Source organism: Terrapene carolina, unplaced genomic scaffold (genome assembly GCF_002925995.2).
Source record: "Terrapene carolina triunguis isolate 2854851 unplaced genomic scaffold, T_m_triunguis-2.0 Scaffold192, whole genome shotgun sequence".
NCBI lineage: Eukaryota > Metazoa > Chordata > Testudines > Emydidae > Terrapene > Terrapene triunguis.
Genome location: NW_020664543.1, coordinates 15,109,731 through 15,126,660, shown reverse-complemented (window position 1 = coordinate 15,126,660; position 16,930 = coordinate 15,109,731). Strand labels below are relative to the sequence as shown.

The window sequence follows — 16,930 nt, the reverse complement described above, 5'->3', positions numbered from 1 at the left end:
CAGAATGTTGAGAATCATTAAGCACGGGATAGATAATAAGACAGAACATGTATTGCCTCTATACAAGTCCATGGTACGCCCACATCTTGAATACTGCATGCAGATGTGGTTGTCCCATCTCAAAAAAGATGTATTGGAATTGGAAAAGGTTCAGAAAAGGGCAACAAAAATAATTAGGGGTATGAAACGGCTGCCATATGAGGAGAGATTAATAAGACTGGGACTTTTCAGCTTCGAAAAGAGACTACTAAAGGGGGATACGGTAGAGGTCTATAAAATCATGACTGGTGTGGAGAAAGTAAATAAGGAAGTGTTATTTACTCCTTCTCATAACAAGAACTAGGGGTCACCAAATGAAATTAATAAGCAGAAGGTTTAAAACAAACAAAAGGAAGTATTTCTTCACACAATGCACAGTCAACCTATGGATCTCCTCCCTAGAGGATGTTGTGAAGGCCAAGACTATAACAGGGTTCAAAAAAGAACTAGATAAGTTCATGGAGGATAGGTCCATCAATGGCTATTAGCCAGGATGTGCAGGGATGGTGTCCCTAGCCTCTGTTTGTCAGAAGCTGGGAATGGATCACTTGATTACCTGTTCTGTTCATTCCCTCTGGGACACCTGGCAGAAGAAAGGATACTGGGCTAGATGGCCCTTTGGTCTGACCCAGTATGGCCATTCTTATCTATTAGTTCTGATTCAGTGATTTCCATTTTGAATGAAAGCAACAAGTTTAGTCATAAAAGTAGCCAAATATAGCCTCTGGTAATTCCCATTAAAAGTGGACAAGCTCAATAGAGCTGTTTATTGCTGTGGGAAGCCCATGAACCCAGCAACTTCTCTCATCCCATTTCTGCCTCCTATTTGATTCCACAGAGAAGTAAGAATGGCAACTTTGTGAGATCATAAATATCAGTATCACATGGCAATGATTGAAATGTCAAATCATTCTGAGAATTTTCTTTAAGGATTATTTCACAGCAGGATTAAATTGAAGGTGAAGCTGAGTTGTGAGAAAACTTAGATCTCAGCAACAACAGCAATGGAAAAATGCAAAAGTGCTGGCAAAGGGAATTTCTTCTTGTACAGTAATTCTTTGCCAAGTACATCCCATTGAAATTCCTTCTTCAAAGTCTAGAGAAAGAGATTAAGTGCCATAGCAGAAATTCAGAGAGCTGGTAAGAGCAACAACCAAAGAGGACTATACTGCTGCAGACAGATATTTAACGCTAGAGAAGGACCCATGGCAAGTGATGGAGGAAAGATATTGTTCATTAATTTGAAAAATGAGAGATAAGAAGTTGCAAGGTTAGTTAATAAAAATCCATGAAAAAGCACATTATCCTAGCAGTTCTGGGGTTAATTATTTATGCCAGCAGAAAAAGGGTGCAACAAAGATTTTCATTCTCTAGGAAGCACATCAGAAACTCATATCCACCAAGCATTGTCTAGAGAAGGATTCCCTGTGCCAAATTAGTTTCCAGCACGCACAATGCACGTCTCCCAGTGGCAGGTGTCCATAGCACAAAACTGAGCCATCAGCACATGAGGCACTATTTGCACCTCTGCTGTCACTCTCAGAAAGGCCCAGGACTGAATACGCTCTGGAGACTGAGGGCAAAGTCTACACTATAAAATTAAATCGACCCAAGTTACTGCGGTGGCTGTATGTTGATGTAATTGAATTGGTTTTACACATCCACGCTATGCCCCTTGTGTCGGCGGTGCTCGTTCTCACCAAGAGCGCTTGCACCAATTTACCTGACAGCATTTAGAATTGTGGGACGGTTTCTGAAAGGCAGCAACAGTCAATGTCAACAAAGCAGTGTCTACACTGACACTGCGTTGACCTAACAACATCGACTTAAGCACTATGCCTCTCGCGAAGGTGGAGTTAAGTTGGTGTAGCAGGCGAGTTACATCGGTGGGAGCTACATTTTAGTAGCTTACAGAGTTAGGTTGACGTAAGCTACCTTATGTCAACCTAACTGTAGTGTAGACCACGTCTGAGGGATCACCTCTAGGCATGAAAGGGTTGGTTAAGATATGGGATAAGAGTGGAAGGTTTGCACTGATGCTGTATGCTGTCATGGCTCTGTAAGTAAAGGGAGAGAGTTCCAGGGCTCTCAATCTGGCACCATTCAAGAACATTTAATAGAAAAGTTACGATGCCAGGAATGTAAAATCAAACAGCAGGTTTCTCTGCAAGTAGTCAGAGGGTCAAAAAATAAGTCATGCTTTAATACAAAATGTGCATATTCTTCCAGTCTAGATCTAGCTGGTGAAAAGAATGCAAGGAAAGTGGCACCACAAGTTACTCAGTGTTCTGGAAGTTTTTATAAAACAGATTAAAAAAATCTTACATGGCTCTCGCTGAAGAGACGAGCCACACCTATGTCAATAATCTTTGGTATTCAGCACTTCAGGGAGTGAAGAGTCTGTTGCAGCTTGTATGCCTGGCAGGGGAGGAATGAGACATGTCCAAATACGTGCCTACTCATCTTCCAAAACAGTTCATAAGAATTGGTTTACTGAATTCAGGGCTGCAGCTTTGAACCCAAAGTTTTAAGCCAACAATGCTACAATCTCTCTCTGCAGTTCTCAAGCCAAATGGGCTAGAGGCAAAGGGGGGAAAACGCGCGAGAGAAAATTAGAATAAAACGTTCAGTGCCAGGTTCATTCTTTCATGTCAAATTGTGTTTAGCATTTGCCAATATACTCGGGCAGATAAAGCTACTTGTAACCATACCCACCTGCCTAGAAAAAGTGGCTAAGATACACCAACTGCTTTAATTTCTGATACAAAGAGCACTTATTTTAAATAGTGGGTGAGGACCGTACCAGAAACTGACTTATCTGTACTCTTCTGAAAAACCTTCCAGGCATAACAACATCAGTGAAGCCTCTCAATACTTTTGGTTTCTTAATGGGAAGTTGAAAGGCAACATCTCTAGTGCTGAGAATAAAGGAGGGGCACAATCAGTGAATTACTGTGTAAAACTAGGCAGAACAAGCAGGTGTTCTGATTGCAGGAAGCCAAGAGAAAAGAGAACACTGATATAATGTTCAGTGGACACAGTGCTACTCCTGCAGAGAATGGTTTATTGTACAGCATTTAAAGTCTAAATCAGAGAGCAATAACTTAAAGTACATTTTCAGGGTTGGTGGATTCCTGAAGAGAAGAGCAATGGAGATAAAATTCAAGCTCACAATTCATTGTGGAAAGGTTAACTCCTACCAGACCAGGCCATGTCTTTCAGAAGGTCAATACAGGACCACTGCAGTCATCACTGAATAGGGAGGTTTTGGGGGTTTTAGAACTGGCTCTTGAACCAGACTAGTTTTCAGAATTCCCCAATGACATTTTTAACAGCTGCCCCTTCAACACATGAAAGCAGAGGAATGACGATTCACTTGGGCCTACTTTTGAGCTTTGTCACCCATAAATAAAACATTAACATTCATCATAAGAATGGCCACACTGAGTCAGACCTATGGTCCATCTAGCCCAGTATCCTGTCTTCCGACAGTGCCAGGTGCTTCAGATGGAATGGACAGATCAGGGGCAATTACAGTACAAGCTGTTTTATCCGGCATGTTGGGGGGGGATGAGGGGTGCTGGTAAGTGAAAAATGCCGGCTAACTAAGGGGGGGGGAGAATAGAGAGTTTGGGTGTGGGAAGAGATGCGGGGCAGCAGGTTAGGGCGCGGGAGGAGGATGCCACGTCACTCACCTCAGGTGGCTCCCTGCAAGCGACCTGTCCCAGCTGCTTCTAGGTGGAGATGCGGTAGGTGGCTCCACGCGCTGCCTCCGCCCGCAGGCGCCGCGTCTGCAGCTCCCACAATGAGAGCTATGGAGCTAGCGCTTGGGGTGGGGGCAGCGTGCAGAGCTGCCTGCGCGCTTCTGCCTAGGAGCAGCCAGCACAGGTCATCATTTGCGGGGAGCCACCCAAGATGAATGCCCCCCAGATCCGGCACCCCACACCTCCTCCTGCGCCCCAACCCGCTGCCCCGAGTCCCCTCCTGCACCCCAACTCCCTCCCAGAGCCCACGCTCCACACTCCCTCCCGTGCCCCAACCTCTTGCCGGCCCCACACAAACTGGACTATAAACTGGAATTTCAATGAAGATCAGAAGTGCCAGTTTATAGAGCTTTCCAACTGGTGAAGTGCCAGATAAAACAATTTTTACTGTATTAAGTGATCCAGCCACTGTCATCCAGTCCCAGGTTCAGGCAGTCAGAGGTTTAGGGATACCTGGAGCATGGGGTTGCATCCATGACCATCTTGGCTAATAGCTATTGATGGACCTGTCCTCCATGAACTTATCAAATTCTTTTTTGACCCCAGTTATAATTTTGGTATTCACAACATCCCCTGGCAACGAATTCCACAGGTTGACTATGTGTTGTGTGAAGAAGTACTTCCTTATGTTTGTTTTAAATCTTCTGCCTATTAATTTCATCAGGTCCCCCTTAGTCATCTCTTTTCTAAGCTGAACAGTCTCAGTCTTTCTAATCTCTCCTCATATGGAAGCTCATCCTTTTAAGACATGTTAATACTAATTCCTATTGCTTATGATATCCATTCCCTATATTTGAGAGTTACATGCATCCCACAGCTGGTTGAGTGGACCTAAAGATATTAGGAACATTTTAAAAGTTGCTAATTTGAGCTTCATAACTCAAAATGTTTGCCCAATTAAACTTAGAATTTCCCTAAAAAAATCCTTTGGCCTGAAATATAATCTGCTTAGTCTTTCTCTGGTGGAGAATTTTTTAGTGGAAATTCTAAGATTAATTGGGCAAACGTTTTGAGTTATGAAGCTCAAATTAGTAACACACACACACACACACACACACTTTTTTTGGCAGAAATTGGTGCAGGTGGCTTTCCAGAATTGGGCTTAAAACAGAAGCTGTCTTACAGCCTTGAGTGGAGGAGAGTTGCTAGTGTGCTTTGACAATGCCAGTGTTAGAGACTCCATTATTGTATGTTCACCTGTTGGTTTACAGAGCAAACTAACACCCGAAATCAGTAATATCTCTGAGAGCAAACAATGACAGTTAGGAAGAGCTGGGGGAGGCAAGAATGATCAAAAAGCATCACAGTTTGGATGCTTACTCCCATATTGGTATTACTCTCCCCTCCCCCCAAATCAAAACAATTGCTATCGCCTCCCTAAAGTAGCCAAGGGATCACTCATCCACTGAAGGAATTATTCTATGGGAGGGCCGGATCAAGGTTACAGTTAAAGCTGAGCATGTCTCTGAAGGTTATCAAAAGGCCCTTTGTTAGATTTGCTTAGGAAATGCATGTTTCTCTACAAATCTGACACCGCCTCTGCTTCTTTTGTCCTATAGTCTAACTTGGCAGCCTCCCAGAGTCCCAAGACACAAAGTGAGGGGAGGGTTCTGTAAAAAAGGAACTTCTGACAGGACAACAAGCTTTCAAAATCTGTAAGCAGTTGTTGGACTCAGGGTACGTCTACACTGCAGTTAAAAACATGTGGCTGGCCTGAGCCAGCTGACTTGGGCTCACAGGGCTTTGTCTCCGTGGCTGTTTAATTGCAGCGTAGACATTCTGGCTGGGGCTGCAGTGCAAGCTCTGGGACCCTCCCACCTTGTAGGGTCCTACAGCCCAGTCCAGCCCAAGTCCCAACGTCTATACCTCAATTAAACAGCCCCTTAGAGCCCCAGAGAGCTGTAGGTTATTAACTGCAGTGTAGACATACCCTCACTTGCAAGGAAGTGGCCATATACACTAACTTTCTGATATCAAGTGCAATCAACACAGTAATCAGGGCTTGAGTTAATGATTGCCCTGTGAATGCCATCTGAAGTGAGCTGAGCAGAAGGGTTGGGCTCACAGTCCTTGCTTGATTTCTACGCCCTGTTTTAATAGTCCCATCCCCACAATGTCTAGGTCCAGAATCCTTCAGATCAGAGTTTAGTAGAGGGGTATGCCCAATACTCTGTTTCAAACCAGTTTCTCTCTTTCCCCTGATGACTAGCCCAGTTTACAGTGAAGGAATTAAACAAAAGGAAAGAGTAACAATATTCTGTACTTCTGGCAGTAGGCCAAGCACACTGTATGACTACACACAGCTCCTTAACCCTTCCCACCCTAAATAAGAGAGCCACGAATGCCACATTTTAGAGCCAGGTTCACAAAGCCACCATACCTTTCCCTCTTGCCTTAAACCCATGGCTCCACACCCAAAAGAGAGGACCCGAAGGGGCTCATGTAGGCTGTGGGACGCCATCCATCCAAGTCCTTTCCATGCTAGCTGAACTGTCAATCATTTCCTTCCCCCTACTAAATATAATTCTTTGTGATTCTGTAGTTTTATATTATATATATATATATATATATATTTATTTATATATAATATATAAATAAATAAATAAAATATAAAATTTTAAATGACTACCTGGGTTTACCTTCTTGGTCATTATAAATCCCCCATGTAAAGGGATTTGGGTTTACACTCTGCATGCAGGGTCTCATACCAGGAACAGTTCTCCCCAGGGAAAATTCTAGAGATCAACCTGCTTTTTGCAAAGTTACAACCGTCAGGAGCTTGTGCTTCTTTTCATTAGAACACCATATTGCTGAACTAGCTGCCGGCTCACTACCTGCTCTGAGCAAAAGTTTACACTTCTCTAATCAGTTTGAAGGCACACACTTTCCATTCACTGACCCACCCTTCTTCAGTTAGTCAAACAGCTCTGGTGCATAAAATACTTCCACTAGTCTTCACCTGTGCTAAAGAGAAACAGTAGTGTGATGCATCAGTATCTGAACTTGACAAGCTTATTGGGACTTGCTGCTCCAAAGTTTAGTGTCAACATGACAAAGAGGAAGCTGCAGTCTGTTCGGTCATTCAGACTGTTTTCATCCATGATTGAGATAAGTGAGAATGTGTGCGCCTGTGGCACTCCCTATAAGTGAACAGAAATACGTTCATCCAGAGCAACTGTGATAATTTGATCAAAAAAATCAAGGAAAAAGATACAGGGTAAATGTAAACATAAGAGCTGTGTAGGTGAGAGGAGAGGAGCCTGGGCACTTCTCTATATTTGCATGAGTCACAGGTAGGGACCAAATTTGGAAAGCATTCCCCCACCATACCCTTTAATGTAAAACTAGTACAGAAAATTACGCCTTTATCCACTTATAACTTCCACAGCCTTTGCCTACGACAGCAATGACACCTGATGAGCCTTTCAGAGGCTCTGTGTTTTTGGCCTAAACAGCAATAAATTCTGAACTGCTTTTATGCAGTCTCTGGAATGGACCTGAGCCATAGGCGCAAGGAAACCTAACCCCACGTAACCTTGTTTAAATTAGAGAATCAATGTCTTGCTTGATTACTGTTCAGATAAAATCCTACATCTAAGCTGACTGAGCACAAACTTAAAGAATTCATTCACCATTTGCTCACAGCTGTGCCTATTAGAAAGACAGCAGAACATATGTTTATTGGTTATGAATAACTGCACAATTAACTGATCCAAGGATAACTGTTTAATCTCCTTTTTACAACAGGATAGCATGGGTTTCATCTTCGGCTTGCCCTAAAACCTGAAAGAGCTGCACCAGGCCATTTCTACAGCACACAAACGCCCAAGCCTCGCATTTAACACAGATTTACAAAAGTGAACGGTGTGGCTTTATTATGAAATATGCAATATTTATTGCATATTATACCTTACATCTAACAGCAAAAATATTTGTAAGTACATCAGAAGCAGGAAGCCTGCCAAATAATCAGTGGGGCCACTGGATGATCAAGGTACTAAAGGAGCATCAAGGAAGATAAGGCCATTGTGGAGAAGCTAAATGAATTCTTTGCATCAGTCTTCACTGTCAAGGATGTGAGGTAGATTCCCACACCTGGGCCATTCTTTTTAGGGGACAAATCTGAGGAACCATCCCAGACTGAGGTGTCAATAAAGATGGTTTTGGAACAAAGTGATACATTAAATAATTATAAGTCACCAGGACCAGATGATATTCACCAACAGTTCTGAAGGAACTCTCATATGAAATTGCAGAACTAACAACTGTGGTTTGTAAACTCTCTTAAATCAGCCTCTGTATCAGATGACTGGAGGACAGCTAATGTAATGCCAATTTTTAAAAAAGGCTCCAGAGGCAATCCCAGCAATTACAGGTAGGTAAGCTTAACTTCAGTACCAGACAAACTGGTTGAAACTATAGTAGAGAACAGAATTTCAGAGACATAGCTGAACACAATTTGTTGGGGGAAGAGTCACTACGGCTTTTGTAAAGGGAAATCATGCCTCACCAAGCTATTAGAATTCTTAGAGGGTGTCCACAAGTATGTGGACACGGGTGATCCAGTTGATATAGTGTACCTGGACTTTCAGAAAGCCTTTGACAAGGTCCCTCACCAAAGGCTCTTAAGCAAAGTAAGCAGTCATGGGACAAGATGAAAGGTCCTCTTATGGATCAGTAACTGGTTAAAAGATAGGAAACAAAGGATGGGAATAAATGGTTAATTTTCACAATGGAGAGAGATAAATAGTGGAGTACCCCAAGGATTTGTACTGGAACCACTGTTCAACATATTCATAAATGATCTGGAAAAGGGGGTAAATGGTGGAGTGGCAAAGTTTGCAGAGGATACAAAATCACTCAAAATAGTTAAGTCCAAAGCGGACTGCAAAGAGTTTGAGGGATCTCACAAAACTGGGTGACTGGGTATCAAAATGGCAGATGAAATTCAACACTAAGTAAAAAGTAATGCATATTGGGAAATATAATCCCAATTAGACATACAAAGTGATGGGGTTTAAAGTAGCTGTTACCACTCAGAAGATCTTAGTCATCATGGCTAGTCCTTTGAAAACATCTGCTCAGTGTGCAGCAGCAGTCAAAAAAGCTAACAATGTCAGGAACAATTAGGAAAATATAATGCCACTACATAAATCTATGGTACGGCCAAACCTCGAATACTATGTGCAGCTCTTATTGCCCCATCTTTAAAAAAAAAGTTAGAATTGGAAAAAATACAGAGAAAGGCAACAAAAAATGATTAGGAGTATGGAACAGCTTCCATATAAGGAGAGATTAAAGACTAGAATTGTTCAGTTTGGAAAAGAGACTACTAAAGGGAGATATGATAGAGGTCTATAAAATCATGAATGGTGTGGAGAAAGTAAATAAGGAATTCTTCACATAACACAAGAATTAGGGATCTCCCAATGAAATTAAGAAAAAGCAGGTTTAAAATGAACATAAGGAAGTACTTCACAAACTGCAAACTGTGGAGCTCGTTGCCAGGGGATGTTAAAAAAGTTTAATTGGGTTCAAAAAAGAATTTGATAAGTTCATGGAGGATAAGTCCATCAATGGCTGTTAACCAAGATGATCAAGGATGAAACCTCATGCTCTGGGTATTCCTAAACTTCAGACTGCCAGAAGCTGGGACTGAACAACGGGGGATGGATCACTTGATAATTGCCCTGTTCATTCCCTCCGAAGAATCTGGCATTGGCCACTGTTGGAAGACCGGATACTGGGCTAGATAAGTATGGCCATAGTGGGTCAGGCCATGTTCTTACGAAACCAATGGAGAATGAAAATTATGTTTGGCTGGAAAAGACGTTATCCAAAGCTGTTAGTGAATTAATCAAATGGCTCTCCATTAGCCACGCTTTGGGTTTATGATAGCCAGGATTATGTTTACTCCCTAGTTTGAACATGTTAAGAAGATCAAAGGGACGGGAAGAAATAAAACAGAAACATACTGCCACTTGGTGGAAAAGGTAGGTATGAAATTCCTGCTACTCTTACAAGCAGAACTTTTAAAATGAAGTTTTCCAATGGATTTCTTGGTAGCATTGCTAGTGAAAACTCAACCAGCACCTTAGATAAGATTTACGGTGATGCATTTTAACAAAATCCCACCCCACCTTAGGAACCTGGTATTGGGCTCCCTGGCAGGATGACATCCCGAGGAAGCCCAAGATTGGGGACTCTCCAGGCTAGCAGTTCATTTAAAAAACAGAAACAGCCTAACGGATATTTTGTGGCACTCTTATTTTGCACCCTAGGCATATGCCTATTCTGTTTATGCCTAAGGCCAACAAATAAGGGAAATATAACTGGAGCATTACCAAAGTTCCATTTCCTTTTGCTCTCCCTGCCATCTCTTCTACCTCTTCCCCAAGACGGATGCAACTTCATAAGACTGCCTCCTCACAAAGAAAGGATATTTCCCTGTCCAGCTGGCCAAGATCTAGTGCAGTGGTTCTCAACCTGTGGCCCAATTAGCACACAGCTGCAGCCCAGCTGAGTGCTAAAAAAAATTCAAAATTTGCAGCTGTGGTCTGATGGGAGTGGGGCTGGCTGAGAGGGAGACAACATTTGGCTGCCTTCAGGAGGGCTCCTGCCAGCAGGGTGCTGGTGAGTGCAGTTGGCAAGTGCAGCAGGGAGACAGGGGGTGAGAGAGTGGGTCTCCAGGCAGGCTGAGGGGGAGGGGGGAAGGCAGGCAGGCTCTGGGCTGTGATGGGGTAGGGGGTGCTGGGAACCAGGGGTTTGCGGGGTTCCAGGTTTTAGGTGGGGCTCTGCGCCTAGGGTCTTCGTTGCTGGCCCGCAACTGGCACTCCACTCCTGGCCTGGTGCCGGGGTCCCGGGTTCCTGGTGCCCAGCCCCGTGGGGTCTGGGTTCATCTGCCTGCCCCGAGCCCAGGTCTCCCCTCCTGGCCTCCTCTGTGGTAAGAGGGGTGGGGGTGCTGTAGTTCTCAACCTGCAGCCCACGTAACACATTGTGGGCCACAAACAGGTTGAGAATCACTGATCTAGTGTAACATCAGTTTATCATCTGATATGTTTTATACTGAGGAGGGAATGATTATATCCTGCACTTGAAGTGGAAAGATCTAGCCTAAGAATTAAGATCTTATATTTTAGAAACATAATTTCAAAGACCTGGTTTAAATGGGATGTGGAATGTTGTTCAGCTACTTAACTAAAACCTCAACTAAAGCGGGGGCAAACAGCTCAGCTGTTATTTTAAGAAGAATCCTGATACATAAATTATGTTTCCACTCTCTGGAAAGTCAGAATAATTAATCCTTGCGTTGTCAGCACAAGCAGCAGAAGTGGGAGAGATGACAGCAACTCTACTTGCCCGCCTGTCCTCATAATGGGTTCACTATTTACATTTTCTTTAGTCTCCTTTCCTATTGGGGCATTTTCATAAATCTTCTTTCATACATTGCTTTGAGGCGCCTCCAGTTTCCTCATCTGTAAAACGGGAATAATGACATCTCCTTTGTGAGGCACTTTGAGATCTACTGATGAAAAGTGCAGTACAAGAGCAAGGTATTATTCCAGACTGAAGAGAAGTTACACACACTTGCATTAAATATATCTTCTCTCAAAAGACCTGAAAACACTTCATAGACACTTCAAAACCTCCTGGAGGTAGGTGGAGGTAGATTAAACAACCTGCCTAAGATTACACTAAGCCTGTGGAAGAGTTAGGAAAATAATACCGGTCTCCTCTCCCCTGCCCCCGCTCCCCAAGTTCTCTGTCTTAACCACAAGACCTTCCTTCCTCTCATGTCTCCATGTCCAACATACTCCACTTGCCTAAATACTCCCTAAGCCTCAGCCTCCCATTCAGCTTTACATTTTCTTCCATGCTACTGGCTATGACAGCAACAGTCTGCCTCTTGTCATGACTGACTCCTCTTCTCATGTCTGAAATCAAGCATTTTCTCAATTCCCAATATTGATCTCCTCTTTGATGCTCTATTCCAAGTTTTGAATATAACCGTCTCTCTTTAATACTGTATTTGAATTAGACCATTAAAGTCCTTGATGCAAGACCTGCTTTTATGTTTGAACAATGTTTTGTTCATTTACTGTATGGCTCTCTAATAACATTACTCTATGTAACTCTGGATTTCCCCCATTATCCCTTCTGTTATAATTATTCTTCCCCAGGACAGGTATAGCTGGCACTCTGCTCCAGCTTTGATAGAACAGCAGTTGAAAGCTAAAGTGAAAGACCAGGCCTTAAAAAGAGCCACTGCCAATTCAAATGGAGGAATAGCACAGAGGTGAATGGTGGCTCTATTCCTAGAACCATTTGAATTCCAGGACAGTACTAGATCAGTGGCAGGAAGGTGACAAAGTAGAATGCATTTTCTGGGAACCAGGGAGGCTGCAGGCAAGGTGTTCCTAGTTCAGGCACTGGAATGGGAATCAGAACTTACTGCATTACCTTAGGCATGTCACTCAGCCGCTGTGGCTTTATCTCCATGTTTGTATTTTCTTGCCTGTTACCGCTCATTACAAATGTGTGTGCACAGAGAAGCTCTATTCCTCCACCTCCTGCCTGTTTTACTTAGCAATTCAAGAACCCAGACTGTAAGTGCCTTGGGGCAGGAACTATCTTTTAGTTAAGTGTTTGTACAGTGCCTAGCACAACAGGCTAATCCATGAGCTGGGCTCCTAGGCAGTACGGTAATAGAAGTAATACTAAGAGTGTTCGTGGCATCACAACTGCAGCCCTATTGATGATTGGGACAGCAGTGCATATTAGGCATTAGAAGCATGGAAGTTAAAGGAGAAAACTGTTTATGAATGAATATTTTGATAGATAGCAAGGTGATAGTTTAAGTTTTAGCAAAGTAATACATAAGATGTAGCAAGAGAGATCGCACCACTGCTATCATGGACAGGTTTTTGTTTGCAGCTGAATGACGTAACATGGGGAAGAAAATTAGTATTTTCTGGTGGAATTTACAGCTGGAAAAAGCTGTACATCAACTGCTCTGGAGATTGAGCTCATTCATTCACACAACAGGTGCGGGACAAGTAGCCACACCAGCGCCCTGTGTTCTGCAGCAGGGACTAGATTCTGCTGGAGATTCTAAACTTTTGTTTTAAAAATTGTTGCTATCCCATATGGTTGTAAAAACATGAACCAAGTGCAAACCAATGTGTATTTTCTTGAGTCTGCTGATAATTTTAGAAGAAACATCCAGCTAATGTGCTTAGCCATTGGTGACGGATGCAATGGCCAGTATTTAGAAGTGGAAAGTGGTTGCTGCGGTGGGGAACTAGAAATTTGAAGCCTGCTCCCCAGCCTCTTCACCCAATTAACATAAGAATGGCCGTACTGGGTCAGACCAAAGGTCCATCTAGCCCAGTAACCTGTCTTCCAATAGCAGCCAATGCCAGGTGCCCCAGAGGGAATGAACAGAACAGGCAGTCACCAAGTAATCCATCCCTGCCGCCCATTCCCAGCCTCTGGCAAACAGAGACTAGGGACACCGTCCCTGCCATCCTGGCTAATAGCCATTGATGGACTTATCCTCCATGAACTTATCTAGTTGCAATCACTTTCCCCCTTGAATAAAGACGGAAGAGAAAGCTGCAATGTATTTCTCCTTTTTCCTAGTATCAAAAGCCTCAGCCTCCTCCTGTATGCCAAAAACCTCTACCATGTCCCATGCACTCCCAGGTGCAAGACACCCACAGACTCCTATCCAGCTGCCAAAACCTCTAGGTATATTAAAAGTATAGACAGACTTAATCCAAAGAATTATGTAAACTGATGAGGCGGGGCTATTGTGAAACATGTTCAAACTGGATAAAAATACTGAAATCATGTTAATTTTCATGCTATCCAATAAAGACCTCTATATTTTAAGAGTACCTGAAGCTACCATAGCATTTCCAATTTCCTGATGAAAATCAGAAGGCCTTGCTGTAGGGTTTAGATATAGCTTATCAGAGAGGACACAGGTCCTTGGTAAAACTAAGGCCTTGACAATCTGTTCTCTTTCAATATCCAACAGCACTTTTCATATTGTTAGGGAAATTAATTCTTAACCTAATTTCCTAGCCAAATTCTAACACATTAGTTTTCACTCTATACAGATGCTTCCTATGCTATTTCAAGCGGATACAGTATCCCCACCAAATGTACTTCCTGTCCCTGTTTAGTCTTACTACATGCTATTAAACAGCTGTTGCCTCGCACCACAAAGGTGTGTAAAGTATTCCCTGGTATATGCTATACAATGCACAAGGGTGTGAAAGGTAATTTATAAAAGCAATTATTTGGAAATCTCTAATTTGATATTAATGATGGTCTTTCACAGTCAGATAGCTTTGCACAAAGAATCCTTACAACAGGAACACTAAGACTAGTGTAAAGTGCTTGGATTATTTCTCAAATGATTTTGTAAAATTTCACAATCTCCAGGAATACACTCCAAATTGAATCAAGCTGTTTCTCATGTAAAATCTGTCTTCCAGATGAAAGTGTTCAGACATGTGTGTCAGAACATGGCTCTGAATAGTCAGGATAGGCTCCTTGTATTACATGATGATCTCTTTCAGATCAGTGCAATAAAGCCTCCTGTCAGTATCCCACCATGTCAGATCCATTTCACAACATGGCTCACTCATGATTTCAGACCTCTGTATGCCAATCAATCAATGCCCCAGCTAGATAGCTCTGCTGCCTCTTTAGATCTTTTTCAGGAGCCAGAATTAAAATCCCTGAATATTCATGTTACAGGTGCAAATAAAATAGAATAAAAACAATTAAGCACTAAGACTAACCAGAGCAGAAAACAAACCATGAACCAAGCCATGCTGTTAAGACTTATTCCTGTTGCAGACAGCTACCCAACCACATCCCACCACACTTCCAAATACCTTTAGGTCACCAGCCTCAGGTTTTTCAGTCTCTGAATCGTCATCTTCCTACAAGACAAGAATTTACAGGATTAAGCTTAAAGGGTGGGCTTGGCAAGTTCCTGTATATATAGCAAGGGGCTTGCATTCAACAGCCCAGTGACAGTCCAAGACCCTTTCAACCAACAAGTCATCATGAGCTCCATCCCACCCCTTTGCACGACCAAGAGATGAATCAGATAAACCATGAAAAAGTGTTGTTTAGTAAAAGAACAACTCCAAGTAGCAAATATCCCCTGCAGAATTCATACAGCTCCTGAATATTCAAAACCGGACAATAAAAGGCAGCAAGCTTGTCTCATCTGATAATTCCAGCTGTTAGTTTTTGCTTGCTCTATAATCCTCACAGAAAAAGCAGCATTTGCAAGACCTACTGCACGCCAAGCATACAGCAGCAACATACACAGGACACGCCTTGCCTGCCGTCCCACTCAGCATGCAGGCTTGGTGGTGCTAAGCCAGACTCACAAGCTTCAAAGCGACAGTGATACCAGCAGACACCGCATCTTTGTCATTCTAGTTTAGTGCCCTAAATTGCTTTCACCCAACTTCCAAACACAGAGGAGGAAACAGCCGGTGTTTGGAAGGATTTAATCCTACCATTTCCATCCAGAAATAAGAGCCAGATGTTGCACAAAATGCCACCAAGTAAAGAGTTTTAAGAGATCAAGTTTTGAAGTGCATCGGCATGGTAACCCCTGTTAAAGGTGACCTTTGGCTTTACCAATAGATTTGATTATCAGCTGGGACTACACTGCTCCATTAGCTACTTAACTTGGGTCATACAGAGCTATGTATCTTTAGAGGCAAATACATAACTCAAGTCAAAACAAGTCACTTTTGAAGAAATAGAATATATTTTGTCCTCCTATAACTTAAAGACCGCTGCCTGGATTTCCCCCAAACTTCTCCATTCAGTTTCAACTCTGGCCTGAACCCAAACACTTGATGTTTCAGCTTCAAAAGAAAAAAAAATTAGAAAGTTAAAAACTGAAAGAGAAGTTGCTAATGAAAGTGCCATCTCAGTCTTAATTAGCATGTCAAATTGCCAGAAAATTCAAAATCACAGTAGAGAATAATTCCATGTTTTTATCAGAGTTGTGATGCTTTTACCAATGAGGTGACCTTTTGTTTAAAATGGCTATTAAAATCAAAGAGAACATGGGGTGCAATACTTTCACGAATATTAAGTCTTAGACAATGCAAAGGGTTTTTAGAAATCTACTGCCTTAACATATAGGTATTATTTACAAAACCAAACATACAAGTTACACACAACTATTCAGGAAAGTAGCTTACCAGCCAATACTATGGCCAATGTAAACATATGGAAAAACAGATAAAAGCTTAGTCAATTAAGTGCAACTTGCCTGGCTCTCTGAAGGCCACCAAACCTGGACTCAGATGAACCAGGAGAAGTAGCAAATTCCAAAGTCAAAAGCCTTCCACAAAGAAGGCTCTAATGCTGATCCTCGAAGTATTAGTCCTAGAAATTGATGTCCTACTATTGCAACAGTACATAAGAGGAGAGTCAGTCTAGGTAACTGGGTCGTAGACCATCCAGGGTTATGTCACGTACACAGCTGGAAGTGTATGAATAATTAGTACAGAGATTTGAAGAAAGTTAGATGCTCTCCACATCTTGCCCCCTCGGAGATGGTGGCTAGCTACATTATACATTCCAAGAAATTGTGCATGCAGATCTTGAAAAATCCACTTCTCAGTGCTGAACAAGAAAGTTTTCTTGGCAAGCATTTCAGCCTAACCCACCGGTTTCTGCAAAATTTAAGCTCTCTTTTTTTTTTTTTTTTTTTTTTTTTTAAATAAAAAGATGCTTTTAGCTCTTACGGTTGCCAACATTAACACTATGAAACTGCATTAGTTTACACTCTTTCTGAACACCCAAAAATCACTCCAGGGTCTCTGCTGTCATAGCTTTTCTAAGCTGCAGAAGAATGAATTTAACAAGAACAGTCTGCGTCACTTCTGCTATTTAGAGCCAGTGAAAGTAGAACTTAAATTCCAGCTGCAGTTTGGGACAGCTAAGAGCAGTAGCTGAGACACTGAAGTTAATCACAAGGAGGGTCACAAAAAATGGAATTTGTGGAGGATTACAGTCACAGCGACCACTTCCCTCCCGCACTCCTCACAGCAGCTAAAAGGCTGGAGAAGGGGCAA

At 42.5% G+C, this 16,930-nt stretch overlaps 1 protein-coding gene across 3 annotated transcripts in view; it reads right to left on the bottom strand.

Moving 5' to 3' along the window:
* The window catches only part of SAP30BP (SAP30 binding protein), a 58,093-nt gene that overhangs the window by 37,504 nt on the left and 3,659 nt on the right, over positions 1–16,930 (bottom strand). For 2 of the 3 annotated variants that reach the window (XM_024214122.3, XM_024214121.3), the window contains exon 3: positions 14,714–14,761. The exons of the other annotated variant lie outside the window; for it this stretch is intronic. In XM_024214122.3, the coding sequence (XP_024069890.2) occupies positions 14,714–14,761 (48 nt within the window). The remainder of the gene's footprint in view (positions 1–14,713; positions 14,762–16,930) is intronic. 3 annotated transcript variants of the gene reach the window in all.